Genomic DNA, 27,022 nt, shown 5'->3' with positions numbered 1-27,022 from the left:
GCCACATCAAGCGTCTTAAAACAATGTTTTTTTGTTTAGAACATTTACCCCCTTCAGTCCCATGAAGAACAGAAACAACCTTCCCAGTTAAGAGTAAGGAAATAACCCATATTTTAAGGAGCTTAGATTTCGAAGCTCTGCCCTTGAGTTGTGATAGATAACACCTTAAAAATCTAAAATATTTGGTGGTAACAGCCTGATTGCTGACGATGGTGGGTCACCAAGTTAAGAACCTGGAAGTGGGGTCAGAATAATCTAAAGCAAACCTAAGCAAGTAATGCGTTTTGACTCTTTTTCCCACCTCACTCCACAATCTACCTCACTTACCCTTTTCACTGACGCTTTCACTTTCGATTTCCACATCTTCACAGCTGGTGTACTCAGGTGTGGAGGCACCTTCCTCCTCAGAACTACTGACAGACATCTGTCTCTTCTTCCCCCCTCTCTTGGATCTATGGGGCTTTGGTGGAGATGGCCGTACTGACTCAGACTGGTCAGAGCTCAAGGAGTCATTCCTCAGCATAGTTTCCATTTTCTCCCTCTTTGCTTTCCGGATAAGAATAGCGGAGCTAGGATCCAGGCGACTCTGCTTTTTGAAAGAATCTTGGCTCTTGGACTCTAGGTGTTCTGTAGGAACAGGGCCATGCCTGGGAGCTGGTGGGCTATGGTTAGTTAATTGTTTAGAAACAGATATTCTTACATCACCCGTTCTTTCTATGGAATATGACCTCTGAGTTTCCAAAAGGGATTTCCGATCCTGAGTTCCAGGGGGTTGAGCCCGTTTTCCCAACTTGTTCTCGGGCACCTCTGATTCTTCCATTTCTGTGTGGGGCAAAGACACATCACTATGTCTCCTTTCATGGCGGGCTTTAGAGACTTTGGCATGCATGCGCATCTGCTGTTCCTCTGGGTGAGGCTTGACTGGATACCTTGCCAGATTAGGGTCACTTCGGTATCGAGTCTGATAGTCTTCTTCTTTTCTTTGTTTCTCATCCTCCACTCCTTTGCCCTCCTCGCGCTTTTCTGGCAAATCTTGTGACCGGACCTTCTCCAGCCTTCTGCCTTCCCGCCTTTCTTTCCGGTCCCTCTCCTCCACAAGCCCCTCCCCTTGGAGAGAGGATTTTGGCACACGTTTACGCTCACTTTTCAGCCCGACTTTACCATTCTGCTCGCCGGCCACTGAAGTCTTCTTCCTAACAGAAATATTAAAAATAACATTAGAAAAATAAAAATAAACACTTAAACCACAAAAACCAGACTGGACAAACATTTCTCCTGTAGGATGTGAAATAAATGTATTCACATCAAGATGTACATTAAGGTATGATTCAATAAATGAATATGACACCTGGTTTTAGAAGTGGATGATACAAAGCCATGGTTGAAGTTTTATAACAGGTTTTTATATTCCATTGAATCAGTGTGTTTCTTTGAACCATGTGTTATGGTTTTTACCACTAGAAATGCTTTCAAAATTTCAAAATTGTCTACATGGATAGACTCTAAAGAGTCTGGAGTCCTTTGCTGCTTTCCAATTATTTGAGCCTTCCCCTCTAACAGCTATTTCTGTATATCTTATCTCTCTTTAGAATGTAAGCCCTAGAGGAAAAAGCTGCTTTTGTGTTTATGCATTTCTTGATGTGCATAGTGCTTAACACTGCACCTGGCATATAATAAGCTCTAGTTTGTTGATTTACTGAACATTTACTAAATAAGTTTAATGAATATCAAGAAACATTTTGCTAATAATTCTGTATTCTAAAGGAGGCACTAACAATCATTTTAATAAGAAAGGCAAGCTATGTGATATAATACAGGAAACATGGGTTGGGTGTCAAGAAATCGGGGTTCTGAGTTTGGTGCTGACAATAGTCATCTGTGTGCCATCTGGCAAATCACTTAATGCCTGGGAATATCGCTTACCTCATCAGTGAAGCAAAGGGATTGGGCAAGCCAATAACCAAGGACCCTTCCATCTTAAATTTCAGTGGTCTATGAAAGAATCAGCTAGGTTGCACAGTGGTCAGAACACTGGGCTTGGAATCAGGAAAACTCCTCTTCCTGAGTTCAAATCTAGCCTCAGACACTGTGACCCTTGGGTAGTCACACCTTTGTTTCCCTGAGTTTCCTCAACAAGATAAGATGGAGAAAGAATGGCAAATCAGCCTAGTACCTTTGCCAAGAAAACCCCTAATGGAGTCATGGAAACTTGAAAATGACTGAAAGTCATTGAAGCAGGAGATATCAACTACTTCATTAAAAGTGTGAATCTCTCTCTCTCTCTCTTTTTTTTTTTTTTTTTGCTATGAAGGTCAACATGATAACATTGACTATATATGTTACCCAGAAAAATCTAAAAAAAAAGAATGTTTTAATAAAAACAGATTCACATCTGGAACATATTTTAACACTAGTTTAGGAAATTTAATGGAATGAATAAGGAAGTGGAATTCTGAAGATCCAAGTTCAAATTTCCCCTCAGCTGCTAACTTTGTGATTATTTACAAATAGCCTTTCTTTCCTCTTCTATGAAATGGGTATAATAATAGCACCTACCTCAGAGAGTTGTTACGATGTTAAAATAAGATAATGTATATAAAGAACTTTATAAACCAAACTTTATATAAAAATAATTTATCTTTTTTTAAAGGCCTAATGAATTCCCTCCCCCTTCTTCTCCCCTCCCTTTTTTGACCTCCCCACTCCCCTGCTCCCCTTGGTTTATCCCTTCTGACTTTCTCAGTAGGGTTAGATAGAGTTTTATATTCCAATGGATAATATAGCTACTCTTCCCTCTCCGAGTTGATTACACTGAGAGTAAGGTTTAAATATTACCTCTTAATGCTCTCTTCCTCTCCTTCTTATAATAGTATTTGTCCCCTCCCCTTCCCATGCCCTCTTTGTGTGTGATAGAATATCCTATTTTTCTTATTCACTTAAGTTTCTCTTGGTGTCCCCTACTATTCACCCCCCTCTTTCCCACCCCCCTTAGACCATATCTGGAACTATGATTTCGAATGTGTAGGGACCTCCCAAATCAAGAACTTTCTTCTACCAGTGCAGGTCAGCACTTTCTATATAACATCAAATCTTAGAGGTACTGAGAGGTTAGGAGATTCGCTCAAGGTCGCATAACCAATATGTTTCACAGGCAGGACCAATACCCAGGTCCTCTCTTCTTGATTCTAAAAGCAGCCCTCTATAGATTCCTCCACACAATATTATTAGTAAAACTTCATTATTAGAGCAATTAGATAATTTGAAAATGATAGTGTAACTCACCATACTTTGAGAGGGAAAAGAGAAAAGAGTAGGTAGGAGAAAGAACAAATAGCTCTCCATATTAGTTTACTCAACCAAAAGAATGAAAATATTCAATTTTCTGTAGCTGTCCATTTCCTTCCCCCCACACAGAATATTTCAGTCTTAACTTCCTTTTAACTATTATTTGGTGTAGCTACAGATTCTTGAGATGAACCTATTAATATTTATTCCCAATTCATGTTTTCTAGATAATTTATAAATTGTCAATACTGTACCATAAGAGAGATGGTTACAGTTCAACCATTTTGGAAAGCAAATTGGAACTACATCCAAAGGACTACAAAAGAATGCCTGTCCTTTGATCCAACCATACCATTGCTGGGTTTGTACCCCAAAGAGATCATAGGGAAAAACACATGTATAAAATATTTATAGCCACACTCTTTGTAGTAGTAAAAAATTGGAAAATGAGGGTATGCACTTCAATTGGGGAATGGTTAAAGAAATTGTGGTATATGCTGGTGATGGAATACTATTGTGCTCAAAGGAATAACGAACTGGAGGAATTCCATGTGAACTGGAATGACCTCCAGGAATTGATGCAGAGTGAAAAGAGCAGAACCAGAAGAATATTATACACAGAGACTGATACACTGTAGTAAAATCAAATGTAATGGACTTCTGTACTAGCAGCAATACAATGACCCAGGATAATTTTAAGGGATTTATGTAAAAGAATGCTATCCACATTTAGAGGAAGAACTACAGGAGTAGAAACACAGAAGTAAAACAACTGCTTGAACACATGGGTTGATGTGGACAGGATTAGGATATAGACTCTTAATGACCACCCTAGAACAATTATCAATAATATGGAAAAAGGTCTTGAACAATGACACAGGAAGAAACCAGTGGAAATGTATGTCAGCTACTTGGGGGACGAAGGGGTAGAGGGAGAGAGCAAGAACAGAAATCATGTAACCATGAAAAAAAATTTCTAAAAAATTAAAAAATTAAAAGAAAATAACAACAAAGGGCTACAAAACTTTGCCCCAGTAATGCCCTACTAGGTCTATTTTCCAAAGAAATAAAAATAAAAATAAAAGGAAAAGGTCTTATATGTACAAAAATATTTACAACATCTTTTTGTGTTGGAAAATAATTGAAAATGGAGAGAATGTCCAACAATTAGTGAATGGATGAACATATAATGATATGTAATTGTGATGTGATACTACTGTGCTATAAGATATGACAAGTAGAGTGCTCTCAGAAAAACCTGGAAAGATATACATCAACCAATTCCAAACTAAAATGAGCAGAAAATAGAAGAACTAAATATATAGTAACAGCAATATTGTGTAATGATAAACTGTGAATGACTTAGTTATTCTCAGCAATACAATGATCCAAGACAGTTCCGAAGGATTTATGATGAGTGTTTTGCCCACCACAAGAGAAACAACTGATATAGTCTGAGTGTAGATCAAAGGACACTTTAAAAAATTTCCTTTATATTTCTTGTGTATTTGTTCATTTTTGGTTTGCCCGTGATTTTTTTCATAACATGACAAATATGGAAATATGTTTTGCATGACTGAACATGTGTAACATATATCAAATTGCTTATTATCTCAGAGAAAGGAAAGGAGAAGGACAAGGAGAAGGATTTTGTGACTCAAAAAATTTTAATTAATGTTAAAAGTTGTTTTTACATGTAATGGGGAAAAATAAATATTAAATTAGCAAGAGAGATATTCAGACATTAAATGAAGTAGCTAGTAATATTCCCATGTTTTTTCATAGAGCACTGAACTTTCAGATGAAAGATCTCGTTAGAGATCATTTTGTTCCATCTTTTTGCTTAAAAATAAGATTATAGCATACACAGTTTGTCAATTTCATCTGTCAAATGTCATTTAGATGAATTGTGTCATCACCAATGTCAAAATCCAGGTCTCCTTAGTCTCAGTCCAATGTTCTTTACATTATATCTACCAACTATCCTACAAGATATGCAGAAGAGAGGAAGTAGCTGTCTCAAGCTTATCAATGTAGTGATAATAATATCTAGCATTTACAGAGAGCTTTAAGTTTTTCAGTGTTTTGCATTTTTTCTTAAAAGAAAAAACCTTACCCCCATCTTAGAATCAATACTAAGTATTGGTTCCCATATAGAAGAACAGTAAGGGCTAAGCAATGGGGGTTAAGTGACTTGCCTAGGGTCATACAGATAGGAAATGTCTGAAGCCATATTTGAACCTAGAACCACCCATATCCAGGCCTGGCTTTCTATTCAGTATGTCAACCCATTTAGTTTTCACAGTGTCCCTGTGAAAAATAGGTTCTATAATGATTCCTCTTTTATGAGTCATCATAAGTTAACTTACCTGCGGTCACATATCTACTGAGTATCTGAGATAGAATTCAAACTTAAGTTCTCCTGACTCCTTGTAAAATGCTTTACCCACTGTGCCACTTATCTAAGAGTAATGAGTATAAAGAACTTTGCAACATTAAAATTCTTCAGGTTTGGCTAGGAGGTGGCCACATGAAATATTATGCTTAGTGCTATAAATATGAAATGTAAATATTTCCAATCATGTATACCATAAAGATGAACATAATGGAAAGAAGGCTGGCTTTAGAGTCAGAGGATCTGGATTCAAATTCTACCCCTGATTTCACCTAAGTGACTTGGGGCAAATTGCTTAATTTGAATCTTCTGAGGTCTCTCAATCAATTGTATAACATTAGTATTGTTCATGCTTTCACCTCTAAAATCAGTTTGATGGTTGCATGAGTATTTTTCTTTTTATCTGAAAAATTTTATGTAATTAATTAATTTGGAATATTTTCCATGGTTACATGATTCATGTTCTTTCCCTCCTCTCCTTCCACCTCTCCCCCATAGCCAACAAGTAATTCCACTGGGTTTTACATGTGTCATTGATCAAGACCTATTTCCATATTATTGATATTTGCACTAGGGTGATCGTTTAGAGTATACATCCCCAATCATATCCCCAACAAACCATATGATCAAGCAATTTTTTTCTTCTGTGTTTCTACTCCCACAGTTCTTTCTCTGGATGTGGATAGCGTTCTTTCTCATAAGTCCCTCAGAATTGTGCATGAGTATTTCTAACCATCATTACCCTTCATAAGTCAGGCCCCCAGAATAGCAAAACTTTCTACCTATACCATTCCATTTATCTATAGGGAGAAAGATAGAGCAAGTCTGCTGGATTATTACCTTTCTCGAGGGGGTTCACTTCTGGATCTGGATGAAACCTGTTTCTGTTCCAGACCCATGGCTTTCTGGGACAATTCTGTTCCTTTGCTTCTCTCTGATGGGACCCCTGAAGGTGTGCTTTCCTGGGAAGCTGCTGCTGTGCTTAAGGGGGTCTGAGACCTTGATCTTTCCTGTAGCCTGGCTTTCTTTTCTCTAGGCACCTCGGAGCCTGCACCCGTAGCTGTGTCACTGAGTGTCCCGTCTTGACTTGGTGGCTGAGGTCCACTCCCAAAAAACCAAGCTCCAGACTTGGTTAAGATTTCTTGTTGCTTTCGACATAAATTGCATACCCACATAACCTGTTTGAAGAAGAAAGAACAAGAGATAGTTCACTCTGAGGCATGCATTACCTGCTGAGGTAAGAACATGCATTTAAGTGATGTGCTTATGGTTTCACTGGTGCATAGAGCTCTTAAAAAGGAAATTCCTTTAACTAAAGGATCTTCTACTTATAATTTTAGAATAAGTCATTGTAAGTGGGTATCATTTCTTTATAGAGCAAATCACTAAGCCCTTTGCCTCAGTTTCCTCATTTATAAAATGATCTAGAGAAGGAAATGGCAAACCACTGCAGTATCTCTGCCAAGAAAACTCCAAATGAGATCATGAAGAGTCAGAAACAATTAAAACAACTGAAAAAACAAATTGTTTCATTTATTATATTTGCATCCCTGATACCTAGCATAAGCCTAGTGCCTGGCATACTTAATGAATACTTGTTGATTGAATGATTTGAGAGCTGCCTTCAGCATTGAGTAGTTAAAGCAACTTTCCTAGGGTGACAGCCAATAATATCAAAAGGAGAGCTTGATCCTAGGTTGCCCTAAATCTGAGGTCAGCTCCCCACTATATTACTTTGCCTTTAAAGCAAAAAAAAATTTATTAGGAAATAGGAGGTAAGGGGCATACCTCCTGAACAATATGATTTAATTTCAAGAGAAATTAGAAGGGTTTGCAACCAAAGAAGCCCATCTGCATTTCTTGAGAATGTGAGACTTTCCCAAATGGGACTTCTACTAGCTAGAATCCAACATCCTGCCATGTCTGTTGGGTAAGTGTTCAGCCCTCAGATTCCTCAGACATAAAAGAAAGAGGATTGTCATGAATCATTTTTGATTTTCTTCTCTAACGATATCAGGATTGTTTTCTTTTTTCTTTTCTATGCTCATAGGCTATTTTCTATGAGTCTTTGTTTCTTGCGAATGTGTATATAAGGAAAACTGGAGATATTCATTAGCTTCAGACCATAACCATTGGGAATAGATTTGATAGTTGGTGCTCAGAGGCAGTTAGTAGATGACACAGTGGGATGTAGCACTGGGAATGGATTCAGAAAAACTCAAGTTCAAATTTAAGCCAGAAAGGCAAGGACTAAGAAAAGGGGGTTAAGTGACTTGCCCAAGGCAACAGAATTTGGAAGTGTCTGAGATCAGATTTGAATCCAGATCCTCCTGAATCCATACCTGGTGCTCTATTCACTTTGGCACCTAGCTGCCCCAAAAACTAAGTTTTAAGTTCTGCCTCTGGAATATACTGGTTATGTGATCCTGAGCAGGGCTGCTAATGTCTCAATGTTCTAGGAAGTTCTCTAAGATTATAAATTGCAGAGAAACTATTGGGCTTAATTTATGGATGGAGTTTCCTCACTTGGGAGTTCCTTATGCTAAAGAAATGACATGTCCAGCCTGTGTTTCAAAGAAATTTAGTCACATAAAAAAAATAACAGAGCACAAACCAAAAGAACAATCTGCACTTTTCCATTTAACTTTCCATTTGTCTGTTTTTGCCTATGATTGACCACAAGAAATGTTTTATGGTATATGAGGTAATTTTCCATGTAACTACCTAACAGAATAATTGAGAGGCTAGGCTTACTCACATACATCTATCTAAATACAATAATTTCTTTAGAATATTTAATTTAACTTAGAAACTTCACTCCATTGATAAACGAGAATATTTTCACCAGCTCTCAGTAATCCTATAGCTTTTTTCTCTCCTTCCTCTGAGTATGGGTTAGGGGTTATGATGGCTATATATTTCTCTGGGTACAGATGAGAGGCAATTTACCTTTCTACTTCATCATCTTGGACTTCAAAGTATCACAGCAAATACTATGACTGGTTTATGTGGGCATGCCAAGTGCAACTATAGGACCCCACACATTGCCAGGACATACCTTCTCCATTCAGCACTGCTGTCTATGAGCAGAGGCAGAATTAGTGTTCTCATGCCCCAGTAAAACCCCTTCTCTCAAATTCAACTTTATCGCCTTTGGAAGCTATACTGGATTTAATAGAACACGAATAGGTCACTTTTATAGAGTTTTAATGTTTGCAAAGCACTTTATATGCAGTATTTCATTTGAGACTCATAAGGATCCTGTGAGGTAGATAAGACTATTAGTCCCACTTTAGAGATGATAAAATTAAGGTTCAGAGACATTGTTTTGCCATAGTCATACAATGAAGTACCTAAGGCAAGATTCAAATCCGGGTCTTTCTGAAAGCAAAGCATTATACCATGGAATTATATTTAGGCATTATAATCATTTTTCTAATATTTTTTGAAGTGATAAATCCCTCCATCAAAATTTTAATCATCCAGTATGTATGACAGAAGGCAGTTAGTTGATACAGTGGACAGAGTGCTGGGTCTGAAATCAGTAAAACTCATCTTCCCCAGTTCAATCTAGCCTCAGACACTTGCAAAGCATGTGGCCCTGGGCAAGTCACTTAACCCTATCTGTACATTGAGCTAGGGAAGGAAATGACAAACTACTCCAGTACTTGTGCCAAGAAACCCCCAAATGTGGTCACAAAAGTCAGACCAACTGAAACTACTGAAAGATGAGTAAGAACAAGAAATTAATGAGTTGCAATCAAGTTTTTATAAAATGTGGTCCAAACTCAAAGGTAGAGTTAATAGCACTCATGATCTTCTAATAAACCAACTCATTATATTAGTCTAAGAAGCCTAGAGGGCATCATGTATGATGTTTACATTTACATGCTTTATAATAATGTGCATCTATGTATATGTCTGTACTCATGAACATGCAGGATTAAAAAAAATTTCCCCATTGGCTCAAAACCTGAAATTCAAATTTCTCAGACTTGTTCTAGGGCAATAAAATCCAAAAAGAAAAATAAAAACTGGATGTCAAAGGCAATATATTAGCAGATGAAGAAAATAATAATAATATTAAATCAGAAAGAATAGATACAATAAAAGAAGAAGAATTCTAAAGGTATGAACAAAGAAATAAACATGTTATTTAAACCTTTCCAAGAGTATAGGAAAAAAGCACACATAAAATGGTGAGATAAGGAGACATAACAGGTACAGAGTAGGAACAAATATAGGAAGATATACTCTGAAATTAAATATATATACACATATATGTGTCTATATCTATCTATCTATCTATCTATCTATCTATTTATCTATCTATCTATCTATCTATCTATCTATCTATTTATCTGTCTGTCTGTCTGTCTGTCTGTCTATCTATCTGTCTGTCTATCTGTATGTCTATCTATCCATCTATCTCTTTATATATATCTTTGGAAGTCTAGAAGAATTGGGATGCAGATCATTGATTTTTCCCATAAGACTAAATAAAGGAGACAGCTAGGTGGTTATAATCTATAATCAGGAAAACTCAATTTCATGAGTTCAAATCCAGCCATAGAAATTCATTTAGCTATGTGATGCTAGGCAAGTCACTTAACCCCATTGCCTTGGTTTCCTTTTATGTAAAATGAACTGGGAAAGGAAATGGCTACTATCTTTGCCAAGAAAACACAAAACAAGGTTATGAGGAGTTGAGCATGACTGAAATGACTGAACAACAACAAGAAAATATTAAAGAAACTGAAGTTCTAAGGGAATGAAGTCTGGCTGTTTGGAATCAGAATATTTTAAAAGCTTTAATATATCTCTCTTAGCTTCCCCTCCTAAAAATTAGGAAGGGACTGGAGAGGATCTAATTCGAGAACTATATATCACTTATATACATACAGTAAACCATAATAAATATTAGAGTATTCTCATTTACTGAGATGCCTGAAAAGATGAGCTGTTCATCCCATAAAACCTATATCATAATTTAGGATTTATGGAGTATAGCTGCTTCCGTTTAGATTGCTGACCAAATAAGGGAAAATGGCTATTTCCCAACTGTGCTACATATCATCAGCTCTTCTTAATGAATTAAGGTCATTCAAAAGTCTCTGCTGATTAACATAGAGATACTGAGTTGTACATTATCAGCAGAAATATCATAAGCCCAGAATACTGAATAGAAAAAGGGAAAATCTTTGTTCAGAAGCCCTGAGCATAGCTCAGTTCCAAGCTATACATATAACACACATGATTTCTTGAGACTTCATTTTCTCTGGCTATCAAAACAGTGGTAAGGGTGGCAAGATTCTGGTAGGTGGAGGGATTGAGGGAGTATGTTTTTGTATCTTTTGCATAACTTCTATAACCAACAGACGGTTCAATTTCACAATTTGTTATACCAACAAAATAAATGTTCGTTAACTCATTGCCTTCATTGGTTCTTTCTGAAAGGCAACATTTAAGATAAAGTATACTGAGGACATATTTCTTTTTCTGGGAATTCAGAGGGAAACTTATTGCAAAGATATATTTTACTACCATAATTATAAAATTGAAATTTATTATTGAAATAAGAGAGGAAAACCAGAAAATAGAAACTTAAGGGATATTAATAAGGGAATAGGAATAAGTATAGATTTTAAAATATATTTCTCTGTATTTCAAGGCTGATTATATTCTTAACATGGTTTCAATGACTATTCTCTTCTTAATGATTAATTCATTTCTCTCCTTTTAGAAGTTCATAATAATTTTTAAAATTGTAAACAGAATTTGACTACATCAATAATTTGAATATCCTCAAAGCTTTTACTGGTATATACCAAATATTGATTATAGTAACATATCTATTGGTGAGTATTTCAGAATATTTAATGGAAAACTGTGATAAATACAATTTTTAATTCTATTTCCAACAAAATCTTTCCTTTGCTTTGATACCAGAAGAAACAAAGAAAATAGAATTGTAATAATCTTAAAAAAACTATTAACTAAATTAAGTTTCAAATGTGCCTTCATTAGAGTAAGATCATTAATTTCTCACACAAAACTCAATGTACATATCATGTATGTCCAATCATCTTATGTCTTATATTATCACCACTAGAAATACATTTGAAAATTACTAAGTCTAGTAATCATCACTTTCTGCTTGAATAAAATATAACAATACTTTAAAAATATATAAAAACCTTAATTTGGTGAAAATCTAAGACCTAATTTTACCTGAAGTTCTCATTTGGTTATAGAACTCACATTCAGAAAGACCAAGCCCACCATCAAAAAACAAGAAATTACTCACATAGACTATAGAATTAAAAGTATGTAAGATTCCAGATACTTCTTGTCATACTTTTTCAAACACCACCCACATGGAAGGAGTCAAGCCCAATACTCACAGAGAAGCTAGGTTAGCACGTCTATTTAGGATTCTCTTTATAGTTTTTACCTATTACTGGCTAGAGTTTGTCTTGAGCCATAGTCAGTCCAAAGGGATTACTTGACAAAGGCCTTTCTTGCAGAAGAGAAAAGCAGCTGAGGTGACAACTATTTCAACAAGAAGACTGTTGATCGAAAAACATTTTGGGAGAAGTATGTGGAGCAAGCAGTCTAACAGACTGCAGGAATTACATCCTGATTGAATATCCTGGGATGTGTTCCAAACTAATCTAAACTAAAGCAGGTCTGCGTAATAACTTATCTTAATAATCCACAGATGTTAGGCAGCCCAGCACACACGCTGATGAAAGATTACAGAAAGTGAATATGGCTTCTGCAGCCCTGAGCTATTCAATAGGAAAACAAAAAAATGACTGAAGTTTTTCTTCTAACCTTTGGTTCTGTTTGTCTGTTTGTTTGTTTTTGTTTTGTTTTTGCTTTTGTCTTTCCCAAAGAGAATTTGGAGTAACAGTCCCTGATTCAAATCCTGCCTCTTACATGTATGTCCTAGAATGACTAGAGAATCCCAGATTTTCTGAATCTCTGAATCCAGATTCCTCATCTGTAAAAAAAGGCACTAGACTAAGATGTCCTTTCTTCTTCAGACTCTAGATCTATAATCTATTAATATCACCAGAAGATAAATAGAAGATCAATCATTCAAGAAACCTGTAGGAAATTTTAAGAGGGAATCAACATGGCAATGATCATATATTGTCATTTGCACAAAGAGCCCTATGAAAAAATAGCATGTGCTTGATGGAGGTTGGCTATACATGTGCCAAAAGGGAAGAAAATCTGTAGCAGAGTACAAAACTTTGAAGAATTCCTTTCTTTCCTTGGCATATGTAGACAATCCCATTCACAAATTTTTGAGATTGAATGCATAATGCAAAGGACACTGGGCAGTGAATCAGAAGGTCTGACTTCTCCAAATTCTGACTCTACCTACTTGTGTGGCCTCGGAAAGATCACTTTATTTCTCTAATGCCTCATCATCTCATCTGTAAGATAAATAAGATTTGGGTTTAAAGATCTCTAATTTCCCTTTGGGGCAGTTGGTGGTTCAGGGAATAGAGCATCAGGCTTGGGGTTAGGAAGAATTGAGTTCAAATCTGGTCTCAGACACTTGGGAGCTATGTAACCCTGGGCTAGTCATTTAACTCAGTTTGCCTCAGTTTCCTAATCTGTAAAATAAGTTGGAGAATGAATTGGTAAACCACTCTGGTATTTTCATCAAAAAAAAAAAAACAAACAACAAATAAGGTCACAAAGAATCGTACACAACTGAAATAACTGAACAACAACATTCCCTACAGTACTATAATTCTTATTCTCTTCATCTAATCATGCATTCCCAGTGACCATTTTATAAGAATGAGAAACAGAATTCTTGTATTAACATAAAATAAAGTCTAAATTGAAAGTACCCATATAAGGTTTTTGGCACCATAACACTCATTCATTCCACTCAGTGACTAGAAGCCATGGAATAGTAGTTAGAATGCTGGTCTTTGATTCAGGAAGAGTTATCAGGTGGGTGATCATAAGCAAGTAACTAGATCTATGGGACTCAGTTTCCTCATTTTCAAAATGAGAGCGTCTGATTTTTCCAAGTCTAAATGTATGACTTTCTTTGATCCTGGGTCTCTTAATTCATAAGATGAAGAAGTAGAATGATGGATTTGAATTCACAGGGCCTGGGATCAAATCTTGGCCCTGCCTCTCCTTATCTGTGTTACTTTAGGGAAGTTATTCTACTTTTCTGGACCGGAGATGATCATCTATGGGTTAGATTACTTGGCTTCTAAGGTCTCTTTCAATTTACATATAATGCTATGAGTATCTCACAGAGATGGTATGTGATTAAAATAAGATTGATGGACATAGAAGAGCTTTGCAAGGCAGAGCAGGACTTGAAAAAAAGGAAATTCTGGGTTCAAATACTAGCTCAGATCCTTACTGGAGTTGAAATAAGCCTGGTTAAATCTCTGTGCTTTGTTTTCTTCATGTAATGAAGAGGCTTTGACTTGATGGTCTCTAAAATCCCTTCTAGCTCTAAATCTTTGATACTATGTCTTGGCATTAAATAAATATGAAAGGTGTTTTATGAATGAAGTTTTATAGATGATAGCATTTACCTGCAAACCTATAAATATAGAGATGTATCTTCTTCCTGGGAATAGCATCAGAGGTGATAGGAACATAGATTTTTGAGCTGGACTTAGTGATTGTCTAGCCTGATTCTCTCATTTTGTAAACAAGAAAAGGAAGGAAAGAAACAAATATTTCTTTAGTGCCTACAATGTGCCAAGCACTCTAAAAATATTAACTATTTGGTTCTGAAAACAACTCTAGAAGATAATTGCTATTATTATTCTTATTTTAAAGATCAGGACACAAGCGAAAAGAGTTTAAGTGATTTGCTTAGGCTCACAAAGCTAGTAAGTAACTAAAGTCAAAATTTGAATTTAGATTTTCCTAATTCCCTGCAGGCCCAATACTCCGTCCATTGTATTACCTTGCTGTTGTTCAGTTTTTTCAGTCATGTTCCATTCTGCATGATCCTATTTAGGGTTTTCTTAGTCAAGATCCTAGGATTTCCTTCTCCAGCTAATTTTACATATGAGGAAACCGAGGCAGAAAGCATTAAATGACTTGCCCAGGATATACAACTAGTAAGTGTCTGGGGCTGGATTTGAACTCAAGAAGAGGAGTCTTTCTGAATCTAGGCTCTGCACTCTGTTCACTATACCTACCTGCCCTGGCTACCTTGGTATTTCTAAAAAGAGAGGACCAGGGAGTTGATGTGACTTTCCCAAGACCAGAAGTAGTGAATGGCAGAACCAAGATTTGAATCCAAGTTCTCTAATTTTTTAAATTATTTTTTGAAATTATTATTTTTATTTTGAATATTTTCTCCTTAGGGAGTACTGGGGGAGAGGGAAAGAACATGAAATATGTAATAAGTTCTCTAATTTTTAATCTATAAGTATTCTCCTTTCCAGAAACAATGTTAGATCTGCCTACTCAATCCATGAAGGTAAAAAGCAAAGTCTTCTGTAGCTCAAATCTTTCTGCTTTAGGAAATAAAAATTTTACTTTTCCTTCTTATTTTCCCCTTTCTACAAAATATTCCTTAGGCAACTTACATTTAGAAGAAAAAAATGACTTTACATTTCTGATGAGAGCAATGAACCAAGGTAAGCAATGATACATATGTTTAGAGAAAGACAAAATATAGTAGTCGTGGGCTAGTGGTATATATTTATTCACTAACTTGTTTTAATGATTATTTCTAAAGTGAATCATTCTCTAGGGAATCAGAGAACCCTATTAGAAAAGAAAACAACTTTGCATAAACAGCCTTAAAAAGCTGCAAAAGAGCTTTTAAAATTATCTGCTACAGGAAGATACTCCCTACAGAGCTGACAGAGAAAGCTTGTTTCTGTCATCAACACATTCCACTGAGTCAATAAAGACTGTCTAATTCCATGCAAACAGGGTTGACTAAATGTTGAGCTTTTGTTTTCTTTTGTTTTTACTTATTTCACTGAAAATGTTCCATGTAAGACTTGCACAAATGAAATTGTTTTGTAAATAAGAGGGGATAAAATGGCAAAATCTTTCTATTCATAGATTTGCTAGCTCTCACTATGCCACTACCTAGCTGGATACCCTTGAGCTAGTGGAGTCATGGAGTCAACCATAGGATCTGAGAGTTGGAATGAAATTGAAAGATCATGTAGGAATTACATCTGCATAATCCCTGAAAAGTGGTCTTCTTGTTACTTTTAGATAAACAACAACAACAACAACTTATGGTGATGGAGAACTCTCTATGGAAGGGAATCTGTTTTATTGCTGGAAAAGTCTATAATTGATAGCAAAATTATTCCTGAAATTTAATTCAACTAAATCAATATATCATTTATCTATGCTAGTTGCAGGAAGAGAAACAGAGTTTATATCAGATGTGATCCTGCTTTCAAATAAATTAGAGTTTAGCAACTGAATATAATGCATACAGCAAAAACATGCTAAGACAATATAATAAATATTATGGGGTAAAGTGTGTGATGAGTCCAAAAGGCACCTATTATGTGAGAATGGGGGATGAAGACAAAGGTGCTACCTTCAATGGGAGTTGGAAAGAGGAGAGATGTTTACAAAGGATTTTGACAAAAAGTCAATTGTGCAGAAAATATATAAAAAAAGGAAAACTGTGTAGTTGGAAAAGTAGGGTTGCACTGACTTGCAAATGACCTTGACAGCAGGAAAAATACTTTTCTTTGGAGGCCAATAAAGGGTTTAAGTTGATAATTGTGATGGGTCATCATATTCAAAAGGAGGACTAATCTAGGGATGGTAGGGATGGAGGGGTATATTGGAAGTGAGAAGAAATAAGATGACTAATTAGGATGTAATAGTAATGACCAAGGGAAGTGATTATATAAACTAGCTTATATAAAATTTATGTTTGTATATGTGATCTTATATAATATAAGATATAATCCTATATACATATAATATAATATAAGATATAATCCTATATACATATAATCTTATATATCTTGAGCTGTGATACAAATAAAAAAGGAAGAACTATGAGATATATCATGGAGGGCAAAAGACAGGATTTGGACACAAATTGGAGGAGGGATTTAAGGGAAAGGTAATAGATATTAATGATTAAAACATGGGAAATTAGTTGCTGCTAGAAAAATAGTGAAATCTGGAAAAGGAGAATTTTTTGGTTGGGGGGAGATCATGAATTGGATTGCAGGAAACGAGTTGGCAGTGCTGTTTGGGCATAGATATTCTGAAGGAACATGAAGAAGATGTGGATTTGGGGAGCACTAAATCTAAACTGGAGATAGTGATCACAAAATCTGGGTGCAGCATGAACAAGGCTATCATAGGAGAGAAAGTAGAATAAGGGAAGAGAGTTAAAGACAGAATACTGGGAAATATTTCACTTAGAGGATATAGAAGATCAAGGATCAAGCAAAAGGAATAAATGAAGAACAATAATAGACAGACAAACAGAGATACAGAGATAGAAAGACAGAAACAGAGATAGAGACGGTTTCAGAGACAGATGTTGAAGAAGATAAGGAAACATATAGAGAAAGACAACTATATTCATGGTATTATAGGAGTTGAGAGAGGAGAGAACATGAAGAAATAGAAAGTTTCGTTTTGTTTTTTAATGTCACAAAGAGAGGAAGGAAGGAGAATTGGAAGAAATCTCATTGGATTTTGTAATAGGGAGTCCATTGGCAAATTTTAAGAGTAATTTTAATAAAGTAGAGGGAGTGATGTCAGATTTTATGAGCTTAAAGAGAAGAGTAGTTACTGAGGAATCAGAGTCTTTGAGTGTAAATTAAATTTTTTAAGAAAGTTAGGCTGTTAAGGGGAGCAGAAATACTTAGAAATGAGAGCAATCTTATAAAACTTGGTTCTATACTGTTAGTTTAATTGCTATGGAAACTGAGGCCATAAGACTTAAATGTTTTATCCAAGAGTGTACAAAAGAGGTCTTAATAAAGGCAAAGAGCAGATTTTAGTGTGAATGAGATAGGTGAAGGGAAAGGATATGCATGAGATTGTGGTCCAAAAGTATCATTTCAAAATGCCATATCTGTGAGATGTTTCAGTACTCTAATGAAAGCTTATCCTTCGTGGTTAGAATTCTTTCCCTCCTTATCTCTACTTTCTGCCTTCCCTGGATTCCTGGAAATTTCAGATGAAGAATCATCTTTTGAAAAAAAAGCTTTTCCCAGATCACTTTAATCTTAATTCTTTCCCTCTGATATTCTCCAGTTTCCTTCTGTCTAACTTGTTGGTATATTGTTGCTTACATGTTTTCCCCATTAGACTGTGATCTCCTACAGAGGAGGTACTATTTATTTCCTTCCCTTATATCTCTAATTCTTAGCACACTTCCTGGTACATAGTAGGTACTTAAAAATTGCTAGTTTAGGGGCTGCTAGCTGGCTCAGGGGAAAGAGAGCAAGGATTGGAGACAGGAGGTCCTGGGTTCAAATTTGACCTCAGATACTTCATAGGTATGTGATCCTCGGCAAATTAATTCCTATTTTCTACCTCTTACTATTTTTTTGCCTTGGAACTGACAGTCTCAATTCTAAGACAGAAGGCAAAAGTTTTTAAATAGAAGAAATGATAGTTTGTTGATTGACTATTAGGTGGTGAGTTGTGATTATGACTGCGACATTATCCAAAGTGGGATAGGGATTATATAAACTCCACATGTGTCTCCCTATAACTTTCACCTATAACAGCTGACACTCCCTCTCTCCTTCCACCTTTAAACAGTCCTCTTTTTTCCTTTGGTTCTTCATAAACTTAGAAGTTGGGTCAACTAGATGGTTTGGAGCAAGCCTACATGTTGGAATTCACTGATGGAACTTTGAGGAGGGAGACAATGACAGTTGGCTTCAGTAGGCTTACTCTAAACTCTTACAAGATAGAACCCTGGACTTGGAATCAGGAAGACTCATTTTTATGAATTCAAATCTGCCCTCAGACATATTAATTGTGCCTCCTTGGGTAAGCCATTTAATCATGTTTGCCTCAGTTTCCTCATTTGTAAAATGAGGGGGAGAAGGAAATTGCAAATCACTTCAGAATCCTTGCCAAGAAAACCCCATGTTGAGTCATGATGAGTCATAAATGACCAAACAAAACCAATAAAACTTGAAGTTAATTTTTTCTGCCTGTGCTATCCAGACAAGGACTATCCGCTACTTCCCAGCCAAGGCCATGAACAATATTATAATTTTCTCCACCTCTGTGAAAGATCAGAAGGGATAATATGTTCATTTAGATACAGATTACTCAATGGGAATATGATACCTATAATGTGGTAGTTGTATTTACTCTAAAGACTGTTTCAATGGTTCTTTTCCTTTATATATAACCTGGCCTGGACTATCTTCTCAAGACAATGAATTCCAGGGGCAGCTGGGTAGCTCAGTGGAGTGAGAGTCAGGCCTAGAGACAGGAGGTCCTAGGTTCAAACCCGGCCTCAGACACTTCCAGCTGTGTGACCCTGGGCAAGTCACTTGACCCCCATTGCCCACCCTCACCACTCTTCCACCTATGAGAAAATACATCGAAGTACAAGGGTTTTAAAAAAAAAGACAATGAATTCCAAGATCACAAAGATTCTCTAAGCTATACTGTATATCTCCCACAATGCCAAAAACAAAGTTGTATACTCCAGAGCCGCTTAGCAAATGATTTGAATTGAATATAATTCTTGTTATTAGAAACATCATCCAAATATTTTCTTAAGACCCATGATTACCATTTGATACATTAGGATAAAAGTGTGAGGAAGATAACTAGAGCTTCCTCTAAGATAAAACTTATTTGAGTTAATGCCTAATTTTAAGTTATTGAAAATATAAGCATCAATGATAGCAGGAGAAAATATTAGATTTTAAGAAAAACCTAAAGGGACCATAAAGATCAACTTCATTAAAAGTCTTAGAAGAGGGGCAGCTGGGTAGCTCAGTGGAGTGAGAGCCAGGCCTAGAGACAGGAGGTCCTAGGTTCAAACCCGGCCTCAGCCACTTCCCAGCTGTGTGACCCTGGGCAAGTCACTTGACCCCCATTGCCCACCCTTACCAATCTTCCACCTATGAGACAATACAATACAACGAAGTACAAGGGTGTAAAAAAAAAAAAAAGTCTTAGAAGAGTGAAGGTAGCTCCTGTCCATTTACATATATTACAGTTGCATAATTCAGAGGACTAACTGACCCATAAGCCCAACAAGATGGTATCTCCCAGGGGGCACCAGAAACCTGCTGACAAAAGAGGGACATTTTTACTCTTTGTTAACAATGTTCTCTTCCTGCTGTGCTGTTCTTAGGATCATATGATCAGTGAGGTGGAAAGGACCTCAGTGATGTAGCACGATTTGCTCATTTCTTTTACAAATGAGGGAAATGAGCCCTAGAGACATAAAGTAATTTACCTTAAGCCTAGACAGGCACAAGATTTTTTCCTCAGTAGCAAATCTGTGCTTTAGAATTGCACCAAAGTTACCCTTACCTTGGAGTCAACAATTTGCCAAAGATAGTTCATTTGTCTCCTGTGACAAGTGAAGGCATTATAAACAATACAATCACTTATACCCTGGAGTTCACTTGAACATTGTATTTTCATTAGGTGAGATAATGACACAGGAAGACCTCTCCAAACTGCAGTACCCCCAGACCACATTCTTTTGTGCCTCTCAAAGCTTCAAAAGCTTCAAGATGCAAAAGGAAATTCATGCCAAAATGAAACTGATATTTTTAAGACTCTGAAAAGGATTGAACAAAAGATCTTGAAAAGTAAATATATAAATAGGACATGAATTTTTCCTGTCCCCCTGGGCTTTTCAAATCCCCCACATTGAGGTGGCACCACTGTAGCTGGGCTGGTTTAATTTCTAAACCACTGGAATCAAAGGAACAAAATTATTGCCACATGAAATTGATGGTCTATTAGTTTTATTCAATCTGTTATTGCAATGATTTATATCAGCTCATTCAAAAGTAATTCAGAGCTCTAGCATATAGCTATCCTGGTAAACTATTGCCTCTACAAATGCAGACTATCATCTTCTCTGAAATTTATAGTCTTGGGAATTGCCTGGAGGCCCTAACAGGTTAAGGGATTTAACAAGGTCACCTCCTCAGCTTGTGGAAGAAGAATAATTTGAACCTCAGTTTCTATATAGTATACTACAAGGTTCTACTTAGATAATCATTGACCTTGAATGAACCTTAGAGATGGAGTCCAACCTGTTTATTTTACAAATTAGGAAAATGAGTTTCATAGACATGAAATTGACTTGCCTAAGGCCATGACTAAACTCCAAATCTCCTGAACTCTAAGGCCATTTCTATGACACCAAAACATAACCCTCAGGTCTTGATTCTTTATGGTACACACACATAAATACAAAAACACACCTACATAAGAAAAAAAATCCTTTAATTAATCTTTACTCTAAAATTGATCTTTGTTTTTTTTAACCCCTTGTATTGGCTCCTTGGTGGAAGAGTGGTAAGGGCTAGGCAATGGGGGTTAAGTGACTTGCCCAAGGTCACACAGCTGGGCAGTGTCTGAGGCCAGATTTGAACCTAGGACCTCCCGTCTCTAGGCCTGACTCTCAATCCACTGAGCTACCCAGCTGCCCCCTAAAATTGATCTTTAAAGCCTATTTAACCTCTAAAATTCCATGTAATTTTTCTGAGAATAGCTTTATTCTTGAATATCTCCAATTAAAAACAGAAAGAGTGTGCTCAGAGGAAAGACATGGTTGTTCTAGTAAAATGAGACTTTAGAAAGAGGATCACAGAATATTATAATTAGTGGGCCTCAGTAGCTACTTAAATCAGTATATACCTGAAAACCTCACCACAATATCCCCAATAAGTGGTCCTCCAACATGTTTAAAAACTTGTTCAATAAGAATAAACCTATTACAGAACAATTGGTGGCATACAATTGTTATGGGGTACTATTGTGCTACAAGAAATGATGAGTAGGATGTTTTCAGAAAAACTGTGAAAGACTTGCATCAACTGATGTAAAGGGAAGAAAACTAAGAGAACACTATTCAAAGCAACAGCAATATTGTACAGCTGTGAATGACTGAATGACTTAGCTATTCTCAGCAATGTAATGATCCAAGACAATCATGAAGAACTCATGATGAAAGACTCTATATACCTCTAGAGAAAGAACATACGGAGTTTAAATGCAGACGGAAGTATACAATTTTTTTTACTTCTTTTATTTTTGTGGCTTTTTTTTTTGGTTTGTGTTTTTTTTCACAATATGACTGATGATGAAATTATGCTTTTAGGACTGTACATGTATAACTTATATAAAACTGCATGCCTTCTCAATGAAGGAGGAAGGGAGTGTTGCAGAGAATTTGAAGCTCAAATTTTTTAAAATGAATTTTTAAAATTATACATGTAATTGGAAAATATAAAATAATTTTAAAAAAGAAGGAACCCATTACATTTTGTGGTCATTGTATTTCAAGTCAGGCAAGATGATTTAGAAGATTCTTTCATGCAATCAAGCCTAAATTTGCTTCTTTCTCAACTTCTACTCAGTCCTTTGTCTTCTCCCATTATGGGCCTGACAAAACAAGTCTTTTTCTCATGACAATCCAACTAAAGTTTGAAGTTAGCAATGATGTTCCCTTAAGCTTTCTCTTCTCTAGGACGAATACTACCACTATTCTAGTTCCTTCAGTTCATCATTATATGGCATGGATTTGACGCTCTTCACCATCTTGGTTGCAAAAAGGGAAGTTCATTTTCAATTACACTGTTAGAAGCAAGACTCTTTCCAGTGATACTACATACATAAATAATGGACAAATTGCAGACAGAAGGTTTTGGTCAAATTTAAGGAAGAACTTCCTGATCATGGGTGATCAAAAACTACAAAACAGTCTTTCTTAAAAAATCTATTTTGAAGAGGTAGAAAGAGAAACACCATTTAAAATCACCCTAGACAATATAAAATACTTAGGAATCTATCTACTAAAATAAACACAGGAATTATATGAACACAACTACAAAACATTTTCCAAACAATTAAAACTAGACCTAAACAATTGGAAAAACATTGATTGCTCATGGGTAGGATGAGCTAACATAATAAAAATGACCATTCTACCCAAATTAATTTATTTATTTAGTGCCATACCTATCAAACTACCAAAATACTTCTTTACTGAATTAGAAAAAACTTTAACAAATTTCATTTGGAAGAACAAAAGATCAAGAATATCAAGGGAAATAATGAAAAAAAATGTGAAGGAAGGGGGCCTAGCAGTACCAGATATTAAAGTATACTATAAAGCAGCAGTTATCAAAACGGTATGGTACTGGCTAAGAGACAGAAGGGAGGGTCAGTGGAATAGACTTGGGGTAAGTGACATCAGCAAGACAGTGTATGATAAACCCAAAGAGCCAAACTTTTGGGACACAAATCCACTATTTGACAAAAACTGTTGGGAAATTTGGAAAACAATATGGGAGAGATTAGGTTTAGATCAACATCTCACACCCTACACCAAGATAAATTCAGAATGGGTGAATGACCTGAATATAAAGAAGGAAACTATAAGTAAGTTAAGTGAACACAGAATAGCATACTTGTCAGATCTCTGGGAAAGGAAAGATTTTAAAACCAAGCAAGAGTTAGAGAAAATTACAAAATGTAAAATAAATGATTGTGATTATATTAAATTAAAAAGCTTTTGTACAAACAAAAACAATGCAACCAAAATCAGAAGGGAAACAATAAATTGGGAAAAAATCTTTATAACAAAAAACTGGGACAGGGATCTAATTACTCAAATATACAAGGGGTTAAATCAATTGTATAAAAAATCAAGCCATTCCCCAATTGATAAATGGGCAAGGGACATGAATAGGCAATTTTCAGATAAAGAAATCAAAACTATCAATAAGCACATGAGAAAGTGTTCTAAATCTCTAATAATAAGAGAAATGCAAATCAAAACAACTCTGAGGTATCACCTCACACCTAGCAGATTGGCTAAAATGAGAGAAGGGGAGATTAATGAATGTTGTAGGGGATGTGGCAAAATTGGGACATTAATGCATTGCTGGTGGAGTTGTAAACTGATCCAACCATTCTGGCTGGCAATTTGGAATTACGCTCAAAGGGCTATAAAAGAATGGCTGCTCTTTGATCCAGCCATACCATTGTTGGGTTTGTACCCCAAAGACATCATAGATAAACAGACTTGTATGAAAATATTTATAGCCATGCTTTTTGTGGTGGTAAAAAACTGGAAAACGAGTGTATGTCCTTCAATTGGGGAATGGCTGAACAAATTGTGGTATATGCTGGTGATGGAATACTATTGTGCTCAAAGGAATAATAAACTGGAGGAATTCCATGTGAAATGGAATGACCTCCAGGAATTGATGCAGAGTGAAAGGAGAAGAGCCAGAAGAACATTGTACACAGAGATCAATACACTGTGGTAAAATAGAATGTAATGGACTTCTGTACTAGCAGCAATGCAATGATCCATAACAATTCTGAGGGACTTATGGAAAAGAACCCTACCCTCATTCAGAGAAAGAACTACAGGAGTGGAAACACAGAAGAAAAGCAACTGCTTGAACACGTGGGTTGAGGTGGACATGATTGGTGATGTAGACTCGAATCTACCACATTAATACAACTATCAACAATTTGGAAATAAGTCTTGATCGATGACACATATTAAAACCAGTGGAAATGTGTTTCGGCTTTGGTGGGGGAGGATGTTGGTGGGTGAAGGGGAAAGTAAGAACATTAATCATTTAACCATGATAACTTTTCTAAAAAATAAAAATTATTAAAAAACAAAAAATCTATTTGCAAAACCCTTTTCTGGCAAGTACAGAACTTTCATGTTGAAGGGGGCAGGAGATGAAATGCCCTCTGATGGTCCCTGCCTGCTTTTTTTTTTATGAATTTAAAAAGCCTTGCCCTCACACAACATAGTTCATCTAGTTTCCTTTTTCATTAAGACAGTATATGAACTCAAAACATCTTATATTTTGAGGCTAAAAAAACCTATCAGAAATCATAAAGTAAATTGATTTAGTAATGCATTTGTGGATAGCACTGAGGTCAGCCAGAACCAAATATAATTACTATGTTGTTTCCTCCCCACCTTTCTCCGCCAGTAACTAATGGGTACCCAGAGCACAAAAGGACAAATGGAAGCTAAAAATGGCAGCAATAAAATCTATACATTAAAGACCATCTCTCAGCAATGAGGATATTAATCAACATTTTATGGTTATTAACCCCAAACCAACAAAGTGAATTGAGAATTAAAAGGCTGGGGGCAGGAGTAGTTCCAAGGGGCTACTTTGGGAAAAAAATTAAAATAGTTATTCTTGGGACAGTAAGAAAAGTTAGTCAAGATTATCAAAGATAAATAGTGGTTCATTCACTGCATTGTTTCTGCTCTTACAAACTAGATTTAGAATTGAAATAAGCTGTTAGAAAATTAATTTTAGTTCCTTTGCTTGGCCTACCCAGTGATGCAGCTTTGTTTGCAATAGCATGAGGTAGGAGGAAGAGCAGGATTTCCATTAGCTTAATTTGTGGTCTTGGGGAAAATGTATTCTTGTTCTGGCATTTGGTTTCTCCATTGCTTCAGATAATAGGTAAGTACTCTCTTTCAGGCAGGAATCAATTGGAACTATGTTATCTTTTCTCCTGATAAACAACAGGTCTAGTTGCTAGCCACTGCTATTGCCTGATTCTCTTCCTAGAAATTAAAAGAGCTTTAACCACATTAGCTCTGGATTTTTTCCCTCGCTCTTATGGCTTGCAACCTTAGTTGAGAGCAGAGAGAATCTAATAATTACATGATATTTACTGGCACCCGAGAAACTATTTCTGGTCTCAATATCAGTGCCATACACTCAGCCTTTTACTCTTCAGACATCAGATATCCTGTTGGTCAAATGCAGCTCATGAACTGTTTTGTTTGTTTGTTTGCTTGTTTGTTTTTCAATAGGAGCTAATCATTCTGCTTTCTTTTCATTTTTGAAAAAAAATTATTATAATAAAAACAGGAACTTATTATTTATTATTATTATTTATTCTAAATCAGGCAGCACCAGATTTAGCCCTCTGTCACAGCATGCCATTGGTTCTCAAACTTTTTGGTCTTAGAACTTTTTTACACTGTTAAAATTTATTGAAGATTCCAAAGAACTTTTGTTTTTATGGGTTATATCTATTCACGTGTACCATGTTAGAAAACTTGATTAAAAAACATTTTATTTCATTTAAATTAAATAATATTAATATTATTATATTAAATTGTTAATTTAATATAATAATATTAACCCATGTTAACATAATATTTGTTATGAAAAAATAATTATAATTTCCAAACCCCTCCAAATTGAAAAATGGTATTGTTGTATATATTTTTTGAATATTTCAGTAATGTATGGCTGAACAAAAGATAGTTGGATTCTCATATCTACTTCTGCATTCAATTTGTTATTTATAGGTTGTTTTTATTGAAGTATATGAAGAAAATACAACCAAATTCAATATGTATTTGTTAAAGGGAGGAGTACTTTAATAGTCAAATAATGTCTTAGGATTATGAAAAAGAGTTTTGACCTCATAAACCTCCTGAAAGGGTCTTGGAGACTCCTGAAAGTCTATGGACCACACTTGGAAGACTTCTGCTTTGTATGAACTGCTTATCTTCATCTGACAAAAATGTGGCATCCATGATACCATCTACTTCCCAAGAATGCAAAAAATATGAGCAAGATTCCTTCTAAGTGGCAAAACTTCCTCATTAAAATCTCATCAGATCTTTGAATTTTAAACCATCTGAATATGGCTAGATTTTAGGAAGTCAATAAGGATAACAGATTAGCTTAAGGTATAGAGTCCTGGTGTGTCTTCTCACAATGAAAATACTTATGGAAGCTAAAGATACTAAGCTAAAGTCTAAGATTTTTTGACCACAGGCATTAAGATCTTAGTAGGATTTTCAGTTATGCTAGATTAGATTTACACTTAGGAAAGTACCAAGAACTTTATCATTTAGAAAAGAGGTCATTTTTAATAGGTCGAGAAAGAGAAGGTTATATATTTAAAAAATCATGTGCTACTTCAAGAAGGAAGTACTGAGTGAGGCACTGCAATGGGGAATCTAAAAAACAAACCAGGGACCTAAGCTGGGATAAAAAAAATAGATAAAGCTGAGGAAGAATTTCTTTAGCCTCCTACCACTCTCCCTTTGAATGATCATCCCTCTTTTTTTTTTTTTTTTTTTTTTTTTTT

The 27,022-nt window shown here is 35.8% G+C and overlaps 1 protein-coding gene across 1 annotated transcript in view; it reads right to left on the bottom strand.

The window, feature by feature from the left end:
- Positions 1-319: 319 nt before the first annotated feature.
- Positions 320-27,022, bottom strand: part of LOC123246479 (regulating synaptic membrane exocytosis protein 1-like) — a 402,117-nt gene continuing 375,414 nt past the window's right edge. Inside the window, 2 exon segments of the mRNA XM_044675360.1 lie at positions 320-1,193; positions 6,521-6,858. Of these exon segments, the coding sequence (XP_044531295.1) occupies positions 320-1,193; positions 6,521-6,858 (1,212 nt within the window).

Source organism: Gracilinanus agilis, chromosome 4, assembly GCF_016433145.1.
Source record: "Gracilinanus agilis isolate LMUSP501 chromosome 4, AgileGrace, whole genome shotgun sequence".
NCBI lineage: Eukaryota > Metazoa > Chordata > Mammalia > Didelphimorphia > Didelphidae > Gracilinanus > Gracilinanus agilis.
Note: the sequence above shows the minus strand (reverse complement) of the source record. Positions and strands in the feature narration are given on the sequence as shown.